This window comes from Zootoca vivipara, chromosome 8 (genome assembly GCF_965207765.1).
Source record: "Zootoca vivipara chromosome 8, rZooViv2.hap1.1, whole genome shotgun sequence".
NCBI lineage: Eukaryota > Metazoa > Chordata > Lepidosauria > Squamata > Lacertidae > Zootoca > Zootoca vivipara.
In genome coordinates this window covers 68,872,623-68,897,080 of record NC_142591.1, presented here as the reverse complement: position 1 = coordinate 68,897,080, position 24,458 = coordinate 68,872,623, and the positions used below count along the sequence as shown (strand labels likewise).

The 24,458-nt window shown below is 42.7% G+C and overlaps 1 protein-coding gene across 3 annotated transcripts in view; it reads left to right on the top strand.

The window, feature by feature from the left end:
* The window catches only part of RSPO2 (R-spondin 2), a 99,077-nt gene extending 81,499 nt beyond the window's left edge, over positions 1-17,578 (top strand). For 2 of the 3 annotated variants that reach the window (XM_035125310.3, XM_088675834.1), the window contains exon 6: positions 16,713-17,578. In XM_035125310.3, coding sequence (XP_034981201.3) covers positions 16,713-16,822 — 110 coding nt within the window. In that variant the 3' untranslated portion in view covers positions 16,823-17,578. The remainder of the gene's footprint in view (positions 1-16,712) is intronic. The other variant, XM_088675835.1, reaches the window with a different exon arrangement.
* The last annotated feature ends 6,880 nt before the right edge of the window (positions 17,579-24,458 follow it).

The window sequence follows — 24,458 nt, the reverse complement described above, 5'->3', positions numbered from 1 at the left end:
GGTGCCTCGACTTCCAAAGGCAATCCGTTCCGTAGCACTCTTCGGAAGTCGAAACCTCCATTTTGCGCATGCGCAAAGTGTGATTTTGCGCTTTGTGTATGCGCAGAACGCGCGTGCGGCGAAAGTACTTCCGGGTTAGTGGACTTCGGAAGTCTAAACCTTCGGAAGTCGAGGCATTCGGAAGTCGAGGTACCACTGTACATAGATATTTCATGATGGCTTCTGACTGAATATTCCTTTCTTAGGTTATAGGTTAGATGTCCCAAATGACTGATTGATACTTCCTCAGTGGGAACTAACGGCCAGGCGTTCAACAGTGGTAACTTCTCTGAGCTCTGATGGCTGGACAGCCCCCTTCACCAGCTACGGGGAAAGGGCAAGTGTGTGGGCAAAAGAAGTGGCACCTGTAAGTTTGGCAGGGACCGTGATACCTCAAGGACTCCCGCTCTCCATAGGAACGTACCTGGACCCTGTGATCACCACCTGAGACCCTTCTTTGTGTGCCTCCTCCATGAGAGATCCACAGGGTGGCAACACGAGAATGGGCCTTTTCTGCAGCAGCTCCCTGTTTGTGGAATGCTCTCCCCAGGGAGATTAGGCTGGCACCTTCATTATATGCCTTTAGGCGCCATTCAAAAAAGGTTACTCTTCAACCAGGCTACTGGCTGATCAACATCCTATAGGCTTTTACATGTTTTGGAGGGTTCTTGGTTTGCTTTGTTCCTATTCTTGTTTTTAGTATGTATCTTGTGTTTTTGCCTTGTGTCTTTATGTTGTGATCCGCCCTGAGTTCTACAAATGAAGAGCAGCAGGTGACCCCCCCTTTTTTTTGCCAACCCAGAAGCCTCTGAGCCAAGATAGGGGAGGTGTGCTTGGTTGTAAGCAGAAAGAGTAAATATGGGGAGAGGGGGAAAAGTGGAAACCTGATGGAATGGAGATGTTATCCAAGGATGCAGACCCTGCAGAATAGAAGGCAGAGGAGTTGTAGCTGTGTATGTGAGAGGGCAGAGAAGGAAGGAAGGAAGGAAGGAAGGAAGGAAGGAAGGAAGGAAGGAAGGAAGGAAGGAAGGAAGGAAGGAAGGAAGGAAGGAAGGAAGGATCTGGCCGGGTCCCCCCTGCCACTCTGGGCAGCTTCCAACACACATTAAAATACATTAAAATATCACAGATTAAAAACTTCCCTAAACAGGGCTGCCTTTATGTATTTTCTAAATGTCAGGTAGTTGTTTATCTCCACAGGGCGGGTGCCACTACCGAGAAGGCCCTCTGCCTGGTTCTCACAGTGAGGGAACCGCCAGAAGGCCCTCGGCGCTGGATCTCAGTGTCTGGGCTGAACGATGGGGGTGGAGACGCTCCTTCAGTTATACATAACCGAGGCCATTTTGGGCTTTAAAGGCGTTTAGGGCACCAACACTTTGAATTGTGCTCGGAAACGTACTGGGAGCCAATGTAGATCTCTTGGGACGGGTGTTATGTGGTCCCGGCGGCCGCTCCCAGTCACCAGTCTGGCTGCCGAAGTGAGCTTACACCATGGGGTGAGTAGTAATTCTGCACCTAAATAATCATTTAGTACTGCAAAAATTGCACCAATGCCTGTGCATGCCCACACTTTAGTCCTCACCTTGACACCATTCAGTAGGGACTGCCAGCTGTCCCAAACATATCTAGGGTGTGTGTTTTTGAGCATTTCCAGAGGCTATAACTTAAGCCACTGTGAGAGGGGAAAGAAGCCACCCCGTTTGGCTGGCAGGGCCCCCAGAGTAAATGTGATTACCAGGTACAACGACAATTCTGCAATATCGCCTGCTGCTTGGCATTGCTGTGAACTCAATGGCAGTTTGTGTCACGTGTTGTGCGCATGCCCTAAGGCTGTGCAGCTTTGACAGGATGCGGCAACTGAAACTAATCTCACTTTATAATCTTCGCTGAATCTTAGTTTTAATACTTTAATCCCGGGGAATATATCCCATGTGTTGGATCCGAACTAACCCGTCACACTTCTGAGCCCCGTTGAAATTAGCGGGAATAATTAGTTGTGCCTCATGTGTTCCGTCCTGTCAATTTCCATGGGTTTAAAATATGACTTGCATTGGCTGCACATACACACCATGCATTTAAAGTGCACCCCCGCCAAGAATCCCAGGAACTGTAGTTTACCCCTCGCATAGCTGCAATTCCCAACACATAGTTAATAAACTATGGTCCCCCAGATTCTTAGGGGGACAACATGTGCTTTAAATGTATGGTGTGTTAGGTAAAGCTAAAGGATCCTAGACGGTTAAGTCCAGTCAAACTTGACTATGGGGTGCAGCGCTCATCTTGATTCAGGCCGAGGGATCCGGCGTTTGTCTGCAGACAGCTTTCTAGGTCAAATGGTGTGTACGTGGCATTTGTGTGGATCTTTCCCATTTTTCTTCTTCATATTTTGTTCTCATTCTCTTGCTTCTCTTACTCCAGCTTACTCCCCGCCCCTTTTCGTGAGTGTGAAAGGGAGGGTGTCTTATCGAATGACTTGTACTGCTGCAAATTTATTGGCTCAACGTATTATTAAAACAAATGTCATAGATGCGATTTATTAATAAAACCAACTGAAATATAAGTGGGGAGGAAGCAACCGAAAGCTATTGTCTATACACACCAGATCTATGTACAGTGGGACCTCGACTTACGAAGTACTCGACATCCGATGTTTTCGACTTACGAGCGAAAAAGTGGCCGTGCGCTTACAGTTTTTTTGACACCCGAACGGAAAACCCGTTTGCGGCTAGATGCGGTTTCCTCGACTTACGAATTTTTCCATTTCCAATGCATTTCCTATGGGAAACTCGACTTACGAAGTTTTCAACTTACGAGTGTGCATTCGGAATGGATTAAATTCATAAGTCGAGGTCCCACTGTGTGATGATTCTGGTTTTCATTTCCCTCTCCAAATGCTATTATTTTTGCAGCATGTTCCATGTATGCAACCAACCCAGACGAGATCCACAGAGGAAAAACAAATCTGAAGGAAATTCTGGAGAAGAAAACCCTTAATGAAGGCTAAGGACAAGTGATCAGGAGGCTGTTGTTAGTAATGTTTTCCCATGGCCTATTTTATGTAACCAACACAACACCATCCACACACAAGGCATTGGGAGTTCCAAGGTTTGCAGCAGTACAAAAACAAATGTACCCCCTAAAGGAGGCCTCAGGCACACCCTAGTGAGGACTAAGCATGACTAGTAATAATTGAGTAACTTCTCATCCAGTTTACATGCCATGCCAATTCATAGCATCCTCCCTGCTATCCTCAGAAACAGTTCTGAGGGTTCCAGGAGGAAAGGAGAAAGGTGCCTTTACACCAAATCAGACAATTTTTTTTACAAAGTGCCCCATGATATTCTTGTTGAGAAGCTGGTAAAATGTGGGTTGGGTGAGGTAACTGTTAGGGACAGTTGAGGCAGCTGGGTATGTTTAGCCTGGAAAAGGAGCGCCAAAGAGGAGATATGATAGCCATCTTCAAATATCTAAAGGGCTCTCACGAGGAAGATAGAACAAATTTGTTTTCTCCTGCTCCGGAGGGTGGGAACCAAACCAACAGCTTCAAGTTACACAAAAAAAGGAGATTCCAACTAAATACCAGGAAGAACTTTCTGGTGGAAAGAGTTGTTTGACAGTTGAACAGACTCCCTCAGAAGGTGGTCGACTCTCCTACATGGGAGGTTTTTAAGTAGAGGTTGGATGGATGGCTGCCATTGATGCTTCAGTTGAGATTCCTGCATTGCAGGGCGTTGGACGAGATTGCCCTCAGGGTCCCTTCCAACTCTACAATCCTTTGAGTCCACTGTGGTCCACTTAGCTCCATATTGTCCGCTCTACACAGACTGGGAGCCGCCTTCTGGGGCTCCTCAGAGGGGTCTTTCCTAGTCATTTATGCAGATTCCTGATGTTGAACCTGGGCCTTTTTGCACACACACAAAAATACCCATACATTGTGCCATTCAGCTTTGGCCCAGTTGTGGAATTACTTTCTTGGTCCATCAGCTGAGCAGGCCTATGACAAAACTCACTAGACATGGGGGGTAAACTCTGTGCATGTTTACTCAGAAGTAAGTCCCACTGGGCTCAAGGGGACACCATCCATTGTGTGTTTAAGATGGCAGCTCTGAAAGCAAAAGAGGTGAATTCCATGCAAGCCCAGCATTGCAATTTAATAAGTTGTTGCCGCAAGCGTCACCTTCCAGCATTTTTTGCTCAACAGGGCTTTTGACAGGTCACGTGGGCCATCCAGCCACCAAATTCTCCCTTTTGGGAATGAAAACAGCTCACATAATTGTTTGAGAGAATAGCTGGATGGGTTAAGCAAGGGGAGGTTTAAGGTTTCTGAGCTATTTTGCAGAAAATGAAGTGATAACATTTACTGCTGGTGGTTGCATGGTTCAGTAACTAATTTATTTTTCTTAAAAAAAAGTTTGTTTATGCTTAGTTTGGATGAAGCTAATACCAGGCGAGTTTTATAATCAAATTTTCCCCTAACAATCATACTTCCCTTTTAAAAATAGGAGCTCTCAATGACCTTACTGAGGTCTCTCTCTCCCTCTATTTTAAAATGTAAGCTATAACTCCTAGCAGTATCCTGCCTCGCTTGGACTTTTTGCTGTGCTTTCATGCCAGGACTTTCACTGGAAAATAAAAGCAGGGAGTAATAATTAGATCTGGTTTGCTCCTCCTCGAAGCCTTGCTCTGTGATTATAACCACCTAGATTTGTTTTTTAAAGGGGAGGAAAACAGCAGGAAATTGGGTATTTAATTATGGACGTAATTCTGAAATTTGGAGATGTTTCTTGGTTTCGCGAGCCAAGGTTCGTATCGGCTTTTGATTTTTATAGTCCCCAACACATTTGGCTCGTGCATCTCTGCTGCAGACATTTTTTAAGTGAAAATGACTTCGAAAGGTATTTGCTGACTTGCATGGTTTCTTGAACTGCTGAGGGTTTTCAACCTAATTTCTAAGCTCCTGCCTGAACCTGGCATGGCCTGTTTCAGAAATGAGAGTGATCTGAGAAAGAGCTACTATTGTATGGCATGTTTGAATTGTTGCAGCTGCTCAGGACCATTCATGACCTTCCTAGTTTCATTAAAGTGGACCTTTACTTTTCTGGGTGAGGTTCAAGCCAGGTTTCCAGAGATAATTGCTAGTGCTTTGTCCTTTGGAAACTTTCCTCGCGGAAATATTTGCTTCCGATGATGTTTGCAGGACCATAAGTGTAAGGGGAGGGAGGTACTGTGGAATCCTGGCCTCTTCAAACATACTGGGCTTTCATTAAAAACAACATCCAAAAACTGAATTTTGTAAAATAGTTCTCTTCTCAAAAAATCCATTAAAACGAATATTTTAAGATAAAATAATTTAGAAATGCACACGTTGAGATACAAATAGTTATTATATTTATGTCTGTCGTGGTGAAATATATATTCAAAATCAAAATGTTCTAAAAAACAACAACACAAATGACTTAAAATAAATGGACATGGACCACAAATACATAGATTCAACCAACCCTAATGTACACTTCCCTGACATTTTAAAAATTAAATTAAATTTCATCTTACATTTAATACAGTGGGTGGTATTTAACTTCCTCAAGAGCAGATGCATTGAAACGAACGCACATGACTAAGGCCCATTCATTTCCAGGTGTCTCTTCTGAAGAAAACGTAGTTGAATACCACACAGTTAAATTACTTTAAATGGTATTGGGTTGCATGCAATGCTAGCCCTACGCAGAGTAGACCCATTGCAATCTAGGTCAGTTATGGATCTACTCTGGCTAGAGCTATCGCCATTAGGGCCAAGCTACATGTTACATTAAAGGTGTAATCACTTTTGACATATTTTTTCTTCTACGCGGTCAGGGTTAGGGTGGGGCTGTTGCATGTGGGAAGACTCCAGCCAGTTGTGAGGCTAGCAGCTTCGTTCTCTTGCCAAAGAGAGAGGGACCGCCAAAGTACAAGATGGCCCCTTTATTCCACATAACTACATAAGCCAGCTGGACTGGCAGATGACTCTTATTTAAACCCTGGCAACGGGAAGGCCTCTTTCTCCTCAGGGCAGCAGCTATGCTTAGGTAGTGCATTGCAAGTTGTGTCACACACAGAGAATGCGCTGTGCTCAAACGCCTCACCGCTGCTCTCTGTCCCCCAGTATTTGCCGCCTGAGGCAGCTGCCTCCTTCTGTCCAGTGGTAGGACCACACCATCCATACCTTCCACATATACATTCCACAATTGATGCTATAACCAGAGATCATTTTAGTGATCTTCTTCCAAGACGAAGCGGCTATATATAGTTATGCAACCTTCTTTTATACCAGTCTTTCATATTTCTATTTCCCTTGGTATGTCACCGTAACTCTTGATTGCTGTGCTGGCAGCAGTGGGTCAGAGTGTCTGGCTGTCAACCAGAAGATTGGTGGTTCGAGCCCACCCAGGGACAGCTGTGGTCAGGATTCTTGCATTGCAAGGGCTTGGAATAGATGACCCATTCAACTCTTCTTCTTTTTAAAACAATCTTTTTTTATTTGATTTTTCAATTATCAATTTATAACAAAACCAAATACATTTCCATATACAGATATTTCTCTGTATCTCGCGAATTCCCCCCCCATCCCCTCCGTGGGTCCTAATGTCAACATTTTCAACTACATATTATATAATGATCTATATTTTATATCTATCCATATTATCAATCATATTTCTTACAAGTATGATTAAAATCCTGCTAATGTTTTAATCTGCTTACAGTGGCCACCTAAATAAATTATGAATTTCCCCCATTCTTTCTTAACATTTTCCTCCTCTTGGTTCCTGAGCTTTCCAGTCAGCTTTGCCATTTTGGCGTAGTCCATCAGCTCAGTTTACCATTCCTGTCTGGTAAGGACTTTTTCTTCTTTCCATCTTTGGGCTAGTAGCATCCGTGTGGCTGTTGTCACATACATAAAAAGTATTTTCTGCTCCTTTGGAATGTTGGTTGTTGTTTAGTCGTTTAGTCATGTCCAACTCTTCGTGACCCCACGGACCATAGCACGCCAGGCACTCCTGTCTTGCACTGCCTCCCGCAGTTTGGTCAGACTCATGTTCGTAGCTTCGAGAACACTGTCCAACCATCTCGTCCTCTGTTGTCCCCTTCTCCTTGTGCCCTCAATCTTTCCCAACATCAGGGTCTTTTCCAGGGAGTCTTCTCTTCTCATGAGGTGGCCAAAGTATTGGAGCCTCAGCTACACGATCTGTCCTTCCAGTGAGCACTCGGGGCTGATTTCCTTCAGAATGGATAGGTTTGATCTTCTTGCAGTCCATGGGACTCTCAAGAGTCTCCTCCAGCACCATAATTCAAAAGCATCAATTCTTCGGCGATCAGCCTTCTTTATGGTCCAGCTCTCACTCTATACATCACTAGTGGGAAAACCATAGCTTTAACTATATGGACCTTTGTCGGCAAGGTGATGTCTCTGCTTTTTAAGATGCTGTCTAGGTTTGTCATTGCTTTTCTCCCAAGAAGCAGGCGTCTTTTAATTTCGTGACTGCTGTCACCATCTGCAGTGATCATGGAACCCAAGAAAGTAAAATCTCTCACTTTTCTGCTCCTTTGGAATGTTGTTATCTAACGTAATAAAAAAAAGCTTCTGGTTTTTTGACAAAAGTTATTTAAAACATTTTCCTTCGTTTCATTATATATCATCTCCCAGAAAGCTTTTATTACCTTACACGACCACCACATATGATATCAATAGCAAGACCCTTCCAATTCTATTCTTCTTCTCCCTAATCTACAGCATTCCCAATCAATTGTACAGTTGAATCTTCGCCTGCATCGTATTGAACATTTTCAATAAAGCTTTGATTTTCCTGTCTACCAAATGTATAATCATAGAATTGTAGACTTGGAAGATAACAATTGTAGGTATAATATAGCCCAACAACTTAAAGCCAGGATGCAGAACATGTTCTTGGACTAGGACTCTCAACACCCCTGACAATTGACCTTGCTGGCTGGGGGCTGATGGGAGTTGGAGTCCAACAGCACCGGGGAACCACAAGTTCCCCACCCATTATCTATGATAGTTCCTCTCCATAAGGGACCCCTGAAGCGTTTCCATTGGCCAAACCTGTCAGATCATGCTCCTGCCTTTGTAGCACTTTGTACAATCTGCTGTGGGTGTCAGGAGTCGTTACATTTCCACATTACATCCCGAAAACTGTCACTCTTGATTTCTCTGCATAAAATCAAGTGATTATTTTTTTAAAATAAAAATAAAAATCCTGTGATTGATGTAGATCGTCCTGTGTCAGTGGCTGCTTCTGGACAATTTTTCTTCTAGCCAACAGTTCCCAGGGCATCTTTCTTGTTTTAAGAAGGAAAGAAAAAGAAAGATGTTTGCTTAATTTGTACCAGTTCAACAAATTGAGCGTTTTAGAAAGAAAAGAGGTCTGCTTAATTTGTACCAGTTCAGCAAACTGAGTATTTTTAAAAAGGAAGTTAAGAAAAACCTGCAGATGCGATTTTGAGAGGGAGGGTGTGCACAGATTATACTGAGACAAAGTGGAAAAGGAAACATGCAAAAAATTAGAAGTGTGCCGTCTGCAACACCCCCCCCCCCCCCAGTAATCAAAGCTAGGTTTCTCTAGCCTTGTTCCATGTTTTGGGTTAGGCTACGATGTAGGTTAAAAACTAATTCATTATTGACCTGAATTTCCAAATCCCAACCAGAATCATTATAACAATAAACTTTAAAAAGAAGTTATGGTTGCTGGTGGTCTTTTTTCCTTATGAGGTTCACCCGCGGTGATTGAAGAGGCACATACCTGGGTTCAGCTCTAGGAACTGAGTCGTGGAACTGAAATTGTACATGCTGGCAGGGAAATGTTTCTTGAAGTGATGCTTAAGATTCCTGCTGGGTCCTGTGCCGGAATTGCTGGTGCGGTGGGCTGTTATGCTAACCTTATGTTTCCCAAGAGCCAAGTTCAAATCTTCATTTCATATTTCATAAGTAAAGTGATTTTTGTTGGCCGTGAGATGTGGCTTGCGAGATGATTAATTTACTTTGCTTCAGCCGGAGCCATCCTTGCAGGCTGTGGCTCCTCTGATTGGATCAGCTAGATGGGTTTTGGCTCAAGTTTGGAAGCAGCTGCTGGCTGACCCCCCCTCCCCCTTTATTTATTAATTATTTTATCTATTTTATTTTATTTTAGCTTTAAGCAATGTTCAGGGATCATGCATAGTGTTTGTATCAGTGAAGAATTTGAGAGTGATCCACTGTCTAGCTAGCCTATGAGATGTTATGTTCCCTAGCAAGTAAACATTGCATTTATGAGAAAACAGATCTGCTTTCAGAAGCTGGCAACAAATGGCAACTGCCACATGGAATTTTAGAGCCAAGGGGGATGAAATACAAGTAGTTAAGGGCCAGGTTTTTATTTTCATTGGGGGAAAAACACAACTTTACAGACGAGCTTGTGGGTTACAGATATATTGTCAGCAGTAAACCCTTTAATAATGTTATTCAGGAAGGTATCTTACATCACCCCTCTCCATCGTCCTGTAGATTAAGGTGTTCCGTTCTTGTGTAAATACAATTGTGTGTAAAATTGCCCAGCCATCGAAAAATATGGTGCACATTTTTGCAAGTAGTGCATTTTGTACATTAATTTCAGCAGTGAGTGTGGTTTTCGTGTGAACCTTCCCCCCAAATAAGATTTTTTTGCATGCATTTTTCGGTTTCAGGACTGCATCCCAACATCTGGAGAGGGGCGAGTTTTGAAGGAAGTTGAGTCTCTGTTCGTGTATGGGTTCAGGAGGTACCAGTCATATTGATTTGCAAAAAAGTACTGACTGATGAATCATCCCCTGCAATCCCTAGTCTCAGTGGGTGATGCACTGTTCAGAATAAAATCTGGGAATCGACTAAGCATCCAAAAGCGTGAAGAAATACAGTAACCTAGCAAAGTTCGTTTTCAAGGTCCCCTGAAGTCCACAGATGATGAGGAAACAGGCTGCTTCTTGGAGACTAAAGCAGAGACATTAATACGTGGGCTAAATTTTTCGCCAGAAGACAGAAATATCTGAGTATACATTACAATTTGAATAAATCAAACCTGTCTTTATCTGTATGAATAAAAAATAGCTATGCCAACTATAACATTACCTGGATAATCTTTCTCTTCTTTCTTTCTGTCTTTAAAGCACAGATTGGAAGAGACATTGATTCCAGTCTACGTTAGATGCACTTAGGCTTAACTGAAACAAAAAATATGTATTTTGCTTCAGATTTTACAATATATAAAAGGCAGGTTTTTTAAACAAAACAAAACAATTTTAATGATGGTCTTTTGGGCTGACAATGAGTAGCAGCTTCATTTTTCGTAAACTGTTAAACTTCCTTGCACTTCCTTCAGTATTTTTTTTAAGACACGCTCAGTTCAGATGTCTCAGTTCAGCAATGATTTGATGGAACAGGTGCTCGTGCACCAAGTGGCAGAGAAGACTTTCTGGTTTGTTAAACCACAGTTTCTCAATGATGTCCAGACCAGGAAACTCTGGTTTAAGCCCAGCCTTCCCCAGTGTGGTACTCTCCAGATGTTCTGAACCATCAACTCCAAGCATCATGGCAAATGGTCAGGGATGATGGGAGTTGCAGTCCAAAACACCTTGAGGACACCTGTTTAGGGAAGGCTGGTTTAAGCACTCCCTACAAACCAAGATTGCATATTGCCAAGTCCCAGTGACCTGGTTCAGACTTAACTATTGTTGCTAGATGAACTATGGTGGTGGTGGTTGTTTTGAGAACAAGCAAGTGATGAGCTTGGTAGCTACTCTTCTCCCATTATCTAGTGCAAACCATAGTTTGCTGGGCATTAAAGTCTGGACATGAGGTTCTTTCCTATGAGAAACTGATAGTAAATGATTTGCTTTCCTGAATTGTCCCAACCTGGGCTTTTGTGAGAGTATTTCAGCTCCACAGAAATTGGAATGTATTTAAAATGGCACAGCAGCAAAGCTTAGTGAGCGTCACCCGTGATTGTGGACATCCATGTCTGCACAATTATTACCATCAAGTTGGAGGTTCATATTTTATGGAAAAATCTGTGAGCATGACTATTTTAGTAGCTCTGAAGCAATGATGAATATCTTCATGTTGACCCATCCAAACATGACGTGAACCTCCCCAGGCGGTGTCTCTGCGCCAGACATAGCTACAGACTCTGGGCCAGAAGTACAGCAAAGCTCTAGGCTCAGGGCATATGGAATAAAGATAGACTTCTAAGTTAAACAAATACTAATACAAATAGCTGCTGGCAGTACAAATGATCTTCTTTTTCCTGTTTGCATTGTAAGTTGCATGAGAGCTTCTAGCTAGCGATTGTTGAGCATGCAAGACTCGAAATGGGTCTCTTTTGGGATAAGTGTACATTTGGAGAGGGACTCTAGCTTAGTGGTTTGTGTGTGGCAGGTACCTGTATTTATATAACAGGTGGTCTGCATCCCTCTGAAGGTAGTTGGGCTCTGGCTCTCATCAGCCCCAGTCAGCATGAACAGTGGCCAAGGGCGATGGGGAACGGGTGAGTTCCAACAACATGTGGATGTCAAATAGACTGTCCAGGCCTCCTTTACGGGATCATTGGACTCATTGAATGGGAGTTGTAGTCCAATGACATTAGGAGTAACATGGGGTTCCCCATCTTAGGGCTGGGAAAGACCTTTGCCTGAGACCTTGAAGAGTTGTCTGCTTGCAGAGTGGACAGCACTGAGCTAATGTGTTCTGAAGGGTGCAGAACACAGGACTAGACTTCCTATGTGCCAGTTGCTCTATATATACCTGATAAATACTACAAGCAGTGCTATTTTTCTAGAAATAGAGGTGCTGGAGCTCACCATGAAGGCCTCCCTTGTTCTCTTATAATGGCAATGGTGCCCACCTGAACTCAGTGGTGCCCACCTGAACTCAGTTCTGGCGAGTTCCGGCTGGAAAAAAGTCCCTGACTACAAGTATAGTATTGTTGTTCTGCCCTTTTGCAAGAGGAAGGGGTTTTTGTGTGTGTCCTTCATCTTATTTATTTATTACACACCTCTCTAACGAGTAGCACTCTGCAAATGAAAAACTGGCTATGAGCAAATACATTCCCAACATTTTGACGTTTCGTAGAAAAGGTCCTTAATGGAGCATAATCTGATTTGCATTGTGGAAATTAAATTTTACCGGCGCCACAATCACGGGATTCCCCTCCCCTTCTTTGCGGCATTGGGGGGGGGAGAGAGAGAGAGAGAGAGAGAGAGAAGGTATGCCAAGCACAGCCTGGTGAGAACACAGGGAGGCAAAGTATCTGCTTTTGAAACTTTAAGCAGGGCGAAATCTAAGCCAGAATGCGGGACGTGGTGCATTTTTCCGTGCTCTCCTGATGTTTTGTCTAAAGACCTGTTTAACTGATCCCTAACCATCAGCTGCAAGTTGCTTTTAATTTAGTGGTCCGCTGCGAGCACCGAACATTTTCACAGCTGTTAAGTAGTAGTTACTTTGCTTTCAAAGAAGCACCCCGAAGCTCTGCTTGTTAATCACAAAGCACCCTGGTGGTCATTGTTTTGTGTTTGAACAGCCCACTTATCCACCTTGGTAGTTTCCTAGAGGTAATGACCCAAAGTAGGCTAATAAACCCTTTCATGGTGTGGCAGCTCTTTCATCTCCATCCTTTACTTTATTGATCTCCATTGAAGCACCGAATGGCTTTGTAGTATAATTGCACTTAAGGAGTTGTGTGTGGATGCTCTTGTGATCACCGGTTTGGTGGGAATAACAGGAATTGGGTGGCAATGATTTTGAAGTTCAGTAACTGAATAAATGTGGGAATGTCGAGTGTGAAGAGCAGGTTTTGCCCCCTTGGAAATATCAAGGACCTAGATGAACCTGCTCTCAAGCAGCATAGCCCACTGCATTGGCTTCCCCATAGCCTAAGATCAGGAGAGGCCCTGTTCTGATGCAACTCCCTTCATATATTACATTGGCTTCTTCTAGGAAACAGGGCTTTCTTTCTGGGACTCCTGTCTTATGGAAACTCATCTTCAAGGAGCCCAATCAAGTTCCAGGACTCCATATATTTTGAACGTGGATGAAGATAGGGATGAGCAAGTCAACCAGTTTCAAGTTCTCATTTTTCCAATATTAACTTCAGTTCTCCACATCAGTTTCCCCCACAAAAAAGAAACCCTCTCAAAAGTTCACCAGCATTTTAGTGTCGATTTGTCCTAATATGCACACCTTTCTGAGCAATCCTGACTCGTCGGAGAAATGCATTGCAAAATTTGGAGAACTGCCAATTTCACTTTGCATATTCTGAATGGGAACAAACCAAACCGAAATTCTCCCCCGTCCCCTAGGTGCGAGGCTTGCTAATTTGGTTTCCATCCGTTGTTTGTTTTTAATTTGTAATTCTGAAGTCTATTCTGATGGTTTCTTGTTCACTGTGGTTTTGGTACTGCAATTCTCTGTATTTTATTCTGTGCCACTCTATGTGTGCTCTAGGGACCAACCAGCAGGGTAAATATGTAATTAAGAATGACAGAGATGCCATTAGCTAAGCGCCATGGATTTTTCAATCATTCAGTTTCTAACCAGTCTTTAACTAAAGGTCAATGCGTACAAGATGCTCACCATGAGGGAGCTGCAGAACCAACCCTCTCTACAATGAGTGGTTCCCAGCTGAAGGATTTGCCATGTAGATCACCATCATTCTGTTAAGAGTCTTCCCAGCAATGGCAGGTAATGTCTTGCAGGGACATGGGGATTCTTGACAAGATGACAGACATCCTATGTTTACAGCTGGGGTAGGGATCACTCAACACAGGGAGACTATTTCAACTTTTGCAGCACAGTTTTGCAAAGCAGGCTCTCCAGTTGGGGCACATTCACATGACAGTCGCTTGTGCTCCTGGTTGTGCAAGACTAGAGGGGCAAGATGCATTGCTTAGAGCCAGACATCAGAGGAACTTTGTGGGTAGAGATGGATGAATCATAGAATCATAGAATCATAGAGTTGGAAGAGACCACAAGGGCCATCCAGTCCAACCCCCTGCCAAGCAGGAAACACCATCAAAGCGTTATTGACATATGCCTGTCAAGCCTCTGCTTAAAGACCTCCAAAGAAGGAGACTCCACCACACTCCTTGGTAGCAAATTCCACTGCCGAACAGCTCTTACTGTCAGGAGGTTCTTCCTAATGTTTAGGTGGAATCTTCTTTCTTGAAGTTGATGAGCAACCTTGACCTTTCTTAGGTTGGGCTGACTGAGAAATGATCCAAGTTACTCACAAAATCAATTTGAATAGCTCCGTAGATTTTATAAGCCAATCTGACATTTGAAAAATAAGGCCACCTCCCAGTTTTCTGCTCCAAATAAAATTGGGGAAAATATTGACTCTCTGGATATTGCTGAACTACAAGTCCCATCAGCCCCAGGAAGCCTGGCCCCAAATATTGGGGCACCATTCAGAAACATACAGAAGACTGCATACCTGCTTTAGAGGCATGGAGTGTCCCAATATTGATGGGATTCTATCCTGTTGGAAATACCATTTTGATCCCTTAATGTTTTGGAGGCCACGTCTAGATTATCATCAGTCTCAGCCCCAGCTTCCACTGTTTTATTATTTTGCCTGCTCTTTTACTGCTGATGTTTCACATTATACCCTATGTTTCATAGATATTGTTGGGACTGCTATATGGAAGCCTGTTTGGGAGCCCGAGAATGTCAAACAAGCAAATCAATAAACAACTTGAGATCTCTCTGCATCTGTAACTGAGATGGAAGTTTAGTTACCTTTTGTAGAAAAGAGAAGTAGAAATGGGGAGGATGGAAAAGGATCAAAGGTGAATAAGTTTTCCACAAGGAAACTTGGAATTGTAGCCCTAGCATGAAGGATGGGAGTGTTTAGGAAGGATTTTTAGGAAGGGAAATGGGGTACGACAGAGCCTTAATGAGGCGTAGCCACATTTCTTAATTTTCTGTGGGAGAGCTAAGGATACACTTCAGTTCCTCCCATTCCTGCCAACAGAATAGGCTTGGCTGGATCATGCCCTTGACATGTTTTTCTTTTTAATTCTAGTAGGAAAAATAGCTTGTGTGGCACTTTCCAAAATTGTGGCTATTACCCAATGTTAGCGCTGCTGCGGAGCCACTGAAATTAATGGGCACTAATTTCACTGGGCCATCTCTGAGTAAAACTTAGTTGGGTACAGCACTATACATGGGATCCAAATCATTTCAATTAGCACAATAACAACAAAATAGAAGGAGAGCAATAAATTAATTCTACCAGTCCAGATTTTAAATGTGAATATCTAGTGCCCCCCTGTGGCTGAAGAGTGTGTATTCTAGCCCAAAGAAACTACAGGTGACTCCTGTTGCCAAGCAGATGAATGCCTTGCCCATGCATGATATTAAATTATACTATAATAAAGAAATGTTATGTAAGTATGAGATACATATATTTTATAATGTTGGACAAAACACCAGCCTTTCTTTTTGGTGCATCCATCCACTCCCTGAATTGCTGCTATCTATAGTTTTTCCACCTTCCTTGCACCCTTAACAAACCACAGCCCCCAAAATTATTTGGTAGAAGCCATGACTGTTCAAAGTGGTATAATACCACTTTTATGTGTGAATGTGGCCTTTGAAGGGCTTTGGCGACATGGTCCAACAGCGTCTTCTACAACTTCTTTCAGTGTGTAAAGGAGTTTGTGTGACTGCCCCCAATTGTGTGACTATTACGGAGCAGCATGAAGCCTGAATTTGCTTATTTCTCCTCCTCTCTCCCCTTTCATTGTCTTTTTATGCCGTTCTGCTTAAACTGAGTTCTAACCCCATCCCTGTGCCAAACTGCAAAAAGGATGTCCCTTTCATCCCAGCCCCTCAATGCTTTGACACTTAGCACCTGCAAATATGCCTTTGCTGAGGGTGCATTTAGAATAGGGAAACACCACCAAAAGAGTGTTTGCTGTGGGTTGCTGGGATAGCCTGTGATCTAAAATCTCTTAAGTCTACTGCATTTCATTGCCCTTTCACGGGGGACATGATGTATTTTCAAAAGCATGCTGGCAATTTGATCCAGTTCTCAGAGGAGGAACAAATGACATTAGACTGCTTCCCGTTGGGAAAAAAAATGGAGGGCCGTGCTCTGAACTGCTGGCTTAATTAGTTCAAGGGACTGCCTTGGAAAAAGTGGAGTTTGTTCTATCGGAAGAATGAGAAACTGGTGGAACCGAAACAGGCAGATGTGCCCATTCCTTGTTGGAGCACACTTGAAAGCTGCTAAGGATGACCTCCCTGCGGTGACTGGGGCTCACATGGCCTCCAACATTTTAAAAGCACTGCATGGAACTTGACCATGACCTTGTTCATCCTCCTCCCCCCCCTCCACATTCCTGGTGCCCATCAGAGGGAGCGTAGAGGGTTGCAACGTGATGCCCCAACTCCGTTCATTATAGTAGCTATGGATGGGGATCAGTTGCCGCGAGGAGTCCATTGTTTGTGGCATTGTCCCTTTTCTATTGGGCATGGGCTCCAGCTGTCCGATACAAACTTTATTGTAGTCATTCTCTCTCTCTTCTCCCCGCCTCTCAAAAATGTACGTCGCTTTCTAATTGCTCACTGTTGGCTTATGATGTGTGTGCGCTCTTTCTTATAGGTAAAAGGACTCCGAAGATAAAAGACAAGAAGAAGAAGAAAAAGAATTTAATGGAGCGAGCACAGAAGCAGCACAGCCTCCTCTTAGCTACAGACCGAGCTGGCCAGTAAAGACTTGGGTCATGTGTTTCCGTTGTTCTTTTTTTCTTTTTCTTTTTTTTTGTTTTTGCAAAATGCACAGAAGCTGCTAAATGCTCCTGCACACTGATGCACTGCAATTCAGCTGCTGCTTTGACAGTATTGGTTGCAAATAACATGTGGAGGAAGAGAGAGAGAGAGAGAGAGAGAATATGTCCACAAGCTTGTTTGTATGTGTGTTATTTATACTTTTGTTGTCGTCGTTATTGCCGTCGTCGTTGGTTTCCCCCCCCCCCCCCCAAAAAAAACCCTGGAGACTCCAGGGACAGAACAAGCACACTGAGTTGAATCAGTGGATGTGTGTGTGTCCAAAAAGCTCTTCTTTTTGTTTCGTTTTCTGTTTTGACTTCAGTCGGTGCCTGCAAGATGGAGGCAGCCAGCGTCTTGGCATGGAATGTTGCAGCAGGAGCTTCGGGCTGCAAATCATCGCTGGGTGATGACGGACTTGTGCATATTTATATAAGGAAAGGAACTCGGGGGAGTTTAGCATTGCATATATATGTCCTCTCGTTTCTCATCTTGTACATTTTTCAAGAGTAAATAACACTAAGCAGATATTCGTAGATAATGTACTTTTTGTCCTCAGCACCTGTTATATTGGAACGGTTGTATAGTCAAACTGCTCTCGACTGATATATCACAGGAGTTGCTGCTTAGTATTTCTGGAGCATAGCAGTTCCCATGTGTACATATTATGCTGTCTACGTATAAATAAACCTATTTACAATACGCCTGTGTCTGTTTTTCTGTATATGCAAGTCATTACTCATCTTCAGGGTTCGGTCACTTTGGTTCCAGTTAGGGATTGGGTGGGGTGGTGGAATGTGAACCTAACCAAATTTGCAGTTCCTGAACCAGCAGGGCAGCCGAAACACTTTGGAATTTCCAGCGCTCCGAATTTTGCGATGCACATCTCTGACCAAAATGTGCATTACAATGTGTACATTGGTGAAAAGTATGTGCAGCAATGCAAATAGTGGACAAATGTGTAGAATTATGAGAAATGATTTGTTTACAATGTCTGCAAATGTGTAAAGAAATGGGATGAACTGATCCCATCTGTTTAATGAAAAGAGCAAAGCGAAACAAGGCACTCGTTGGAAGTAACTACCATTGACTGCAGCATGCAGCTTAAAATCTGCATAGCATATACATCCCCTCCATTAGCTACAGACATATCTGTACCATTTTCAAAATGCAGCATAGAGACTAACAATGTGTACCTCAACTTATTTTTTAAACTGCTGTTGCTGCTCATTTGGAAGAATCACAGAAGAGAAAATGGATGGCAAGGAAGCATGCCTTCTAGTTAATCCATATCAAGGACCCATTCTATTTAGCCCAGCCAGCTTTTGGGGTGTGCCTTGTCATTAACCTTTCAGAGCCTTGATTCAAAGTTCTCCCATTTGGAAGTGTTAAACCACCACTGGCTACATTCTTCCACCCACTAAACACTCAGATGTAGTACCAAAATACGTTGGCCTTCAAAATGGCTCTTCTTGCAACCCACACAGTTAGATAGCCATGTTACTAAGGTTAGGGGATGGAATCCTCTCTACCATGAGAGAGGCTAAAGCAGTCTTTTCCATTTCTCATCCCAGTGATTTCAAAAGCCTCAATTTGTTAGGAAGTCCATTTGACTTTTAACGATATTGTTGCAGAAATGTGGAGGACTGAATTTAAGGCTGGGAAAATGAGAAACGGAGAGACCCAAAATTGACAGATCCTTCCATCCCTAATTTTAAGCAACTCTTTAGATCACCGTGACCTCGATAATTGTTGCTTGGCTCTCAGGAACTCAACAAGCCTTTAATTTCTACATTTCTTTCCCCCCTGCACTGAAATAAATAGTTGTGTGCTCGGGCAAACAAATCAAAACCAAGACGTTCAAGAGCAGCAAGCACGTATGATTGCTACTCGCTAACCAGAGCGAAGTCAAGATTGAGACCTGTCAGTCAACAAATCCCTTTTGAAATTGCAGAGACCTAAAGACCCACTTCAGAGCAAATCAGAAAAATGTTTTGGAATCGAAATGCTTTTGGAGTGTGAAGCATATGGAAGTGGAGTAAATATTTAAGCTTTACAAAAATGCCATGTTGGCTTTGTAGAAAGCTGCCTTATGTAATTGCCACCTATCCCTTATATAGGGCCAGGATCCAGCCCCCTCCAATACACACTCAGAGTGCAGGGAGTGTTTTTATGGGCTGTGTTGCAAGTAACACCAATTGACTTTGTAGGAAAGAGTAAGGGCTCAATTCTGGACATGTTTACTTAGAAATGAATACTGCAGAGTTTAACCAGGTTTACTCCCAAGTAGCATAAAAAGCAAAGGTAGCCGTGCCAATCCATAAACTGGTTGAAATCCACAGTTGGGTAATACATTTGTGTAGAACAAATTAAAATGTCACAGACTCCTGTCAAGCTTTCAAATTCCACAGAACTCTTCATAGCCATAAGGGTCAGCTTGGAGACACAGTCCTGAGATAGAGTCTGTAGTCTCTCTCAGGTGCTAGAGTTAACAAGTTAACTTGGAACTGGCATCTAATTTCTGGGAATACAAAGCCTGGCTTGGAACTAGAGATGTTGGAGAACTCCATCAGAAATGGAAATGGGAGTGGAAATGGCCACAGTTCCCAAGTTTGCCCGAGGTCAGAAGTGGAAATCACACAAGCAAAAAGTGAGCAGTATTTGTTTTACAGAGTGTGTGTTACTCTGTAAATGTTTAACATTCATGACACTTTCTGCATTGTTTTTGATATTTCACTTCCATTGAAATGCACTGAATGGAAAGCAAGACAATGTCGGTTTTAGCAGAAGGTGAATTGCAATGGAATGGAAACAGTGCTGAATGCAACAAACACAGGACAGGATGGAGATTACTGACTCCTTACACCCCTGCTTGTAACCCAGAGCTGTCCCATGCCTTAAGCCAGGAGTGGGGAGCCTTTTTTTGCAGATCAAGGGCCTCATTTGCTTCTGGACAATCTTCTGATGGTCACATCTGGTGGTGGGCGAAACAACAAATATGAATGTTCCTTTCATAAACATTGTACACACACACACACACACACACACACACACACACACACACACACACAGCCTTCCCCATCCCATTCTCCAGCCAGACAAGCCGGAGTCATTTTCACAGTTCAAGGCCATATTCCACTCAAGCAGCTTACTCAAGAAGGGTGAAAGGAGAGTATGTGGTTGAGGAAGAGGTGTAAGCTAGGGAGGTCTGCAAGGGTCAGATAAATAAGCCTAGAGAGCCATATTTGGAACAGAGGTTTGAGATTCCCCACCTCTGCCTTAAACAAAACACAGAGGTTTGTGGATAGGTGGAGGCCAGCAGTAGAGTGAAAGTCTGATATTAATTTTAGATGATATAATGTGTAAAAGAGTCAAGCTAAGGATGGGATGTAACCCTCAAAATCTAAAAAGTCTATCTCCAGGTTGTAGAAAAGTATCTTCCTCTGGTTGCAGAATCTTCCCCAAATTGCTAGATTCAATATTATTTAAGGCACATAAAAAGGAAGCTGTGCTGGTCCATAAGAAAAACTCCAAAAATCTTCCTTCTTCCTTAAATCGCTGGGATTGCAAAGAGTTTAATTTGGCCTGGGTTGTGTCAATTGTTCTTGAGTGTTCCAGAAATGCAACTGCAAAGGTACCGAGCAAAGTTTAGAATAACATTACTGATGGGATACTGACATTTCAGACATACATACTCAGCACCAAAAAAGTTGGAGCTAAAATGGATTAAACCTGAACATATATTTCCTGGATATCTCTCTTGGTTCTGCCATGAAGCCACTACAGGGACTAGTACTGGAATCAATTCTCCCTTACGTTCACTCAAGATCTGGTAGAAATATTAACCAGTAAATTAAATTTGCAGATGATGTTAAACTGGAACAAATTGTCAACCTCAATCAGGGATGAAAAAGTGAAACAGGCTGCAGTGCACAGTCCAGGGATTCATATGCTCAATTAAGGCTGTGGTCCTCTGTACATTTACCTGGGAGTAAGCCACATCAAACGCTGCCAGAATTGCTTCTGAATAAAACATGCACAGAGTGGTTTAATAGTAAATCCCTCTTCCTATGGAACTCTGGGAACTGTTCCTTGGCAACAAAAAATGGAATTCCTAATAACTCAGCACCCTTGACAAACCACACTTCCAAGGATTCTTTGGGGAAAACCATGACTGTTTAAAGTGGCACAGTACTGATTTAAATGTACAGTGCAGATGAGGCTTAATTGTACTCAATTCCATCTCCTGCAAAGCACAGAGGAGAATTATCTGCCCAGCTTCTAATAGAATCAGAACTTGGAGCTCATAAAGCATTTTATTATTAAAAGAGCTGCACCAGTTGGAGAAGCTGGCTTTGAGTTTCGAGGTTGTCTTTTTATTTTTTAGAAATATCATTACAATACCCTGTCTTCACCTTCTGACATTTCCCTCTCAGTTGGCCTTGTGTGTTTTCGTACCAGGAGAACATTAGGTGCCATTTCCTGTTCAAATATGTTCCCAAGAGAAAGTGAAAAGGCATTTGATGGTTCTGCTTGTAGAGGGGATGCAAGCAAGGGGGGGGGGACCCCTTATAATGCAGCGGTAAGCATTCTGTTCCCAATTACAAAATATAAGTGGATCTCATATTTCTAAAGCATGGATTTAGGTTAGATTGGGAATGGGGAACCTGCTGGACTCCAAACTACCACCAGCCCCCACCAGCATGGATGATGGTCCAGGGCAATGGAAGTTGGAGCCCAACTTCTGTAGGGTCAAGTGTTCCCCATACCTGGTTTAGATTGTCTGAACATTCATAACTCTAAGGGATGATTTTGAGGTGGTAAAATCTACATGCAGGAACTTTACCAACTGATGGCCAGTTCAAATGTGGTGTTTGTAACATTCTTATGCTCTTTACAAACAAACTGAATGAATATGGAACTGGGCTTTCTTCTTTTGCAGGAGCGATGGAACTCAACTTTTGGCCAACAATTTCAGACCAGTTCCCAAACTCTCGGCAGTACCAGACTGCATCTCTTCTAGCTGTTTTCCCAACTTCACTAGAAATGCTTGCGCACATGCTACACGATGTGGAAAGTTACTGTCTATCATAGTTATACAATTTTGTTTTCAGTGGATAAAATCCATGGCACTGTTCACAAATGTTGGCTTTTTTTAAAGACAAAAAAGGCCCTTCTTATTGGCAAGGTAAAAGATTTGACCCTGAATTCTGGCTTTCTAAATTCCAAAGCCTCAACAAGTAGGTTTGGAGGGGGAAATGAATTTGAATCCTTTAACAGGCCAGGTTATAGCTGTAATCCAAACTGAATTGAAAATCTGTCTAATTGGATTTGGGTTTCTGTTCTAAATTGGAGTTAGTTTTGGCACTATCAAGCACATAATTTTTATTTAAAAAAACAAAACTGGGAGAGGTTTATTCTCCTTTGTTTTTGGCCTTTTCCTGCTTCTGGACAAGGCTTACAACTCAGTGCTATAAGAAATGTAAGCAGGGTCAAGTGGACACATATCAAGCCAACCCGGTCATTTTTTACATTGGTAAGTCAGTGTACGGAACATGGGTGGCGCTGTGGGTTAAACCACAGAGCCTAGGGCTTGCAGATCAGAAGGTCAGCGGTTCGAATCTTGGCGACGGGGTGAGCTCCCATTGCTCGGTCCCAGCTCCTGCCAATCTAGCAGTTCGAAAGCACGTCAAAGTGCAAGTAGATAAATAGGGACTGCTCCAGTGGGAAGGTAAATGACATTTCGTATCTGAAGAAGTGTGCATGCACACGAAAGCTCATACCAAAATAAAAAAACTTAGTTGGTCTTTAAGGTGCTGCTGGAAGGAATTTTGTTATTTTGTTTCGACGTTTCCATGAGCTGCTCTGGTTCGCCAGAAGCGGCTTTGTCATACTGGCCACATGACCTGGAAGCTGTACGCCGTCTCCCTCAGCCAATAGAGCGAGATGAGCGCCGCAACCCCAGAGTTGGTCACGACTGGACCTAATGCTCAGGGGTCCCTTTACCTTTACCTTTAAGTCAGTGTACAGGAAGCCAAGAGATGCTGCCAAGGGACCTTCTGCCAAGGGACCCAGTCTATGCAAATTCCTAGATGGAATACGCAACACTCAAATTAATGTATGGATCAAAACTGCCTAGCTACCAGTTTTGCCCTCCTCCAAATGTCACAATACAGTTTGTGATACCAAGAACCTGGCTGAACCTGACCATTACCAAAGGTACCGTAGCTTAGGTGAAAAATGGTTGGCTTTCATCAGCTGCTGTCTTTAACTTACGATAGTTTGTTATTTTCATTTTAACATGTTATTTTTAAAAACCTCCTTCTCATCTCTACCCAGGACAGGACCCTACACACCACACAACTTGTCACTTTTTCCCAGGATGACGGGTAACCATTAGTAAGCACTCTTTGGCTTTGGTCAGTCAAATCCACCTAATAGCTTCCTCGTCATTCATATATGAATTCACTAGCAGGAAAAGGTGACAAGAATGTATACCCTCAAATCTAGTGTTTCAAAATTCTACCGTGAGTTGTTAGGTTGCTGACATTTTATGCAATTTCATTTTCCAGTCCTGAGACAAGGAAAGGCTTATGCCACATTGAAAGGCTGGGAGATTAATATCCATCAGAATTAACTGTATCCTAACTGAAAAACCAACATTCTCCATTGCATCCGGAGTCCAGACTTAGGGTTTCCATAGTATTTGTACTTTGTAATGCATTTCCTGCAACCTTTTAAAGGCGTAACTTGTTCCTTTACATTCGTTAGCTTTTTTTTTTTTAAGGATCTGGATTCAATTTTGACATTAAAGCAACATGTGGCCTTTAATTTGGGCTACTCTGACAGCTGACTCTAATTTTTATCTGTTTACACAGAAGCAAATGAAAAATGCACACATTCACTTTGGCTCTCGTGCCAGCGGAGATGATTGGGTTGCTTTATGTGATGACTAGGGTTGGGCGAATCTGTCAATTTCTGTTTCTTTGTGTTTTTCATTTTTCTTCATTTTTTCCACCTTTCTACCTTAGTTTGTGATTTTTTAAAAAAGAAAACGCAGTCATGAAAATTCATCATTATTTTAGTGTGAATTTTCCATATTATACACCTTTGGGGGGCAAAGCATTTCTTCCCGTTTCAATGCATTTTTGTATGCTATTTTCACAAATACATGTATTTTCATGCACATTTTAATGGGGCATATGCAGTCTTGCACACATGACTTGACTGGAGAACTGTACTGCAAAATTCAGAGGAGTGTGAATTTTGAACGCTGTCTGTCTTTTGGTTTACGTATTGTTTCAGAAAGTGTGAATTGGGTAGATTCACTTTTAAATGTGGACTGAATTCATTTTCCTTCCCATCTGTAGCACTGACCATTCTAATGAGGACATAAAGTGTGAATCCTAGGACTTAAAAAAATTACTTTCTGTATGCTGATAACTCCCGAATCCGTTTCTCCTTTATTTCAAATGCAGGTGAAGCTGTGAAGATTCTAACAATTGTCTCTGGTTAGAGACAGACTGAATAAGGACCAACAAACCGAGACTCAATCCTGATAAGATGGAGATGCTGTCAGTGT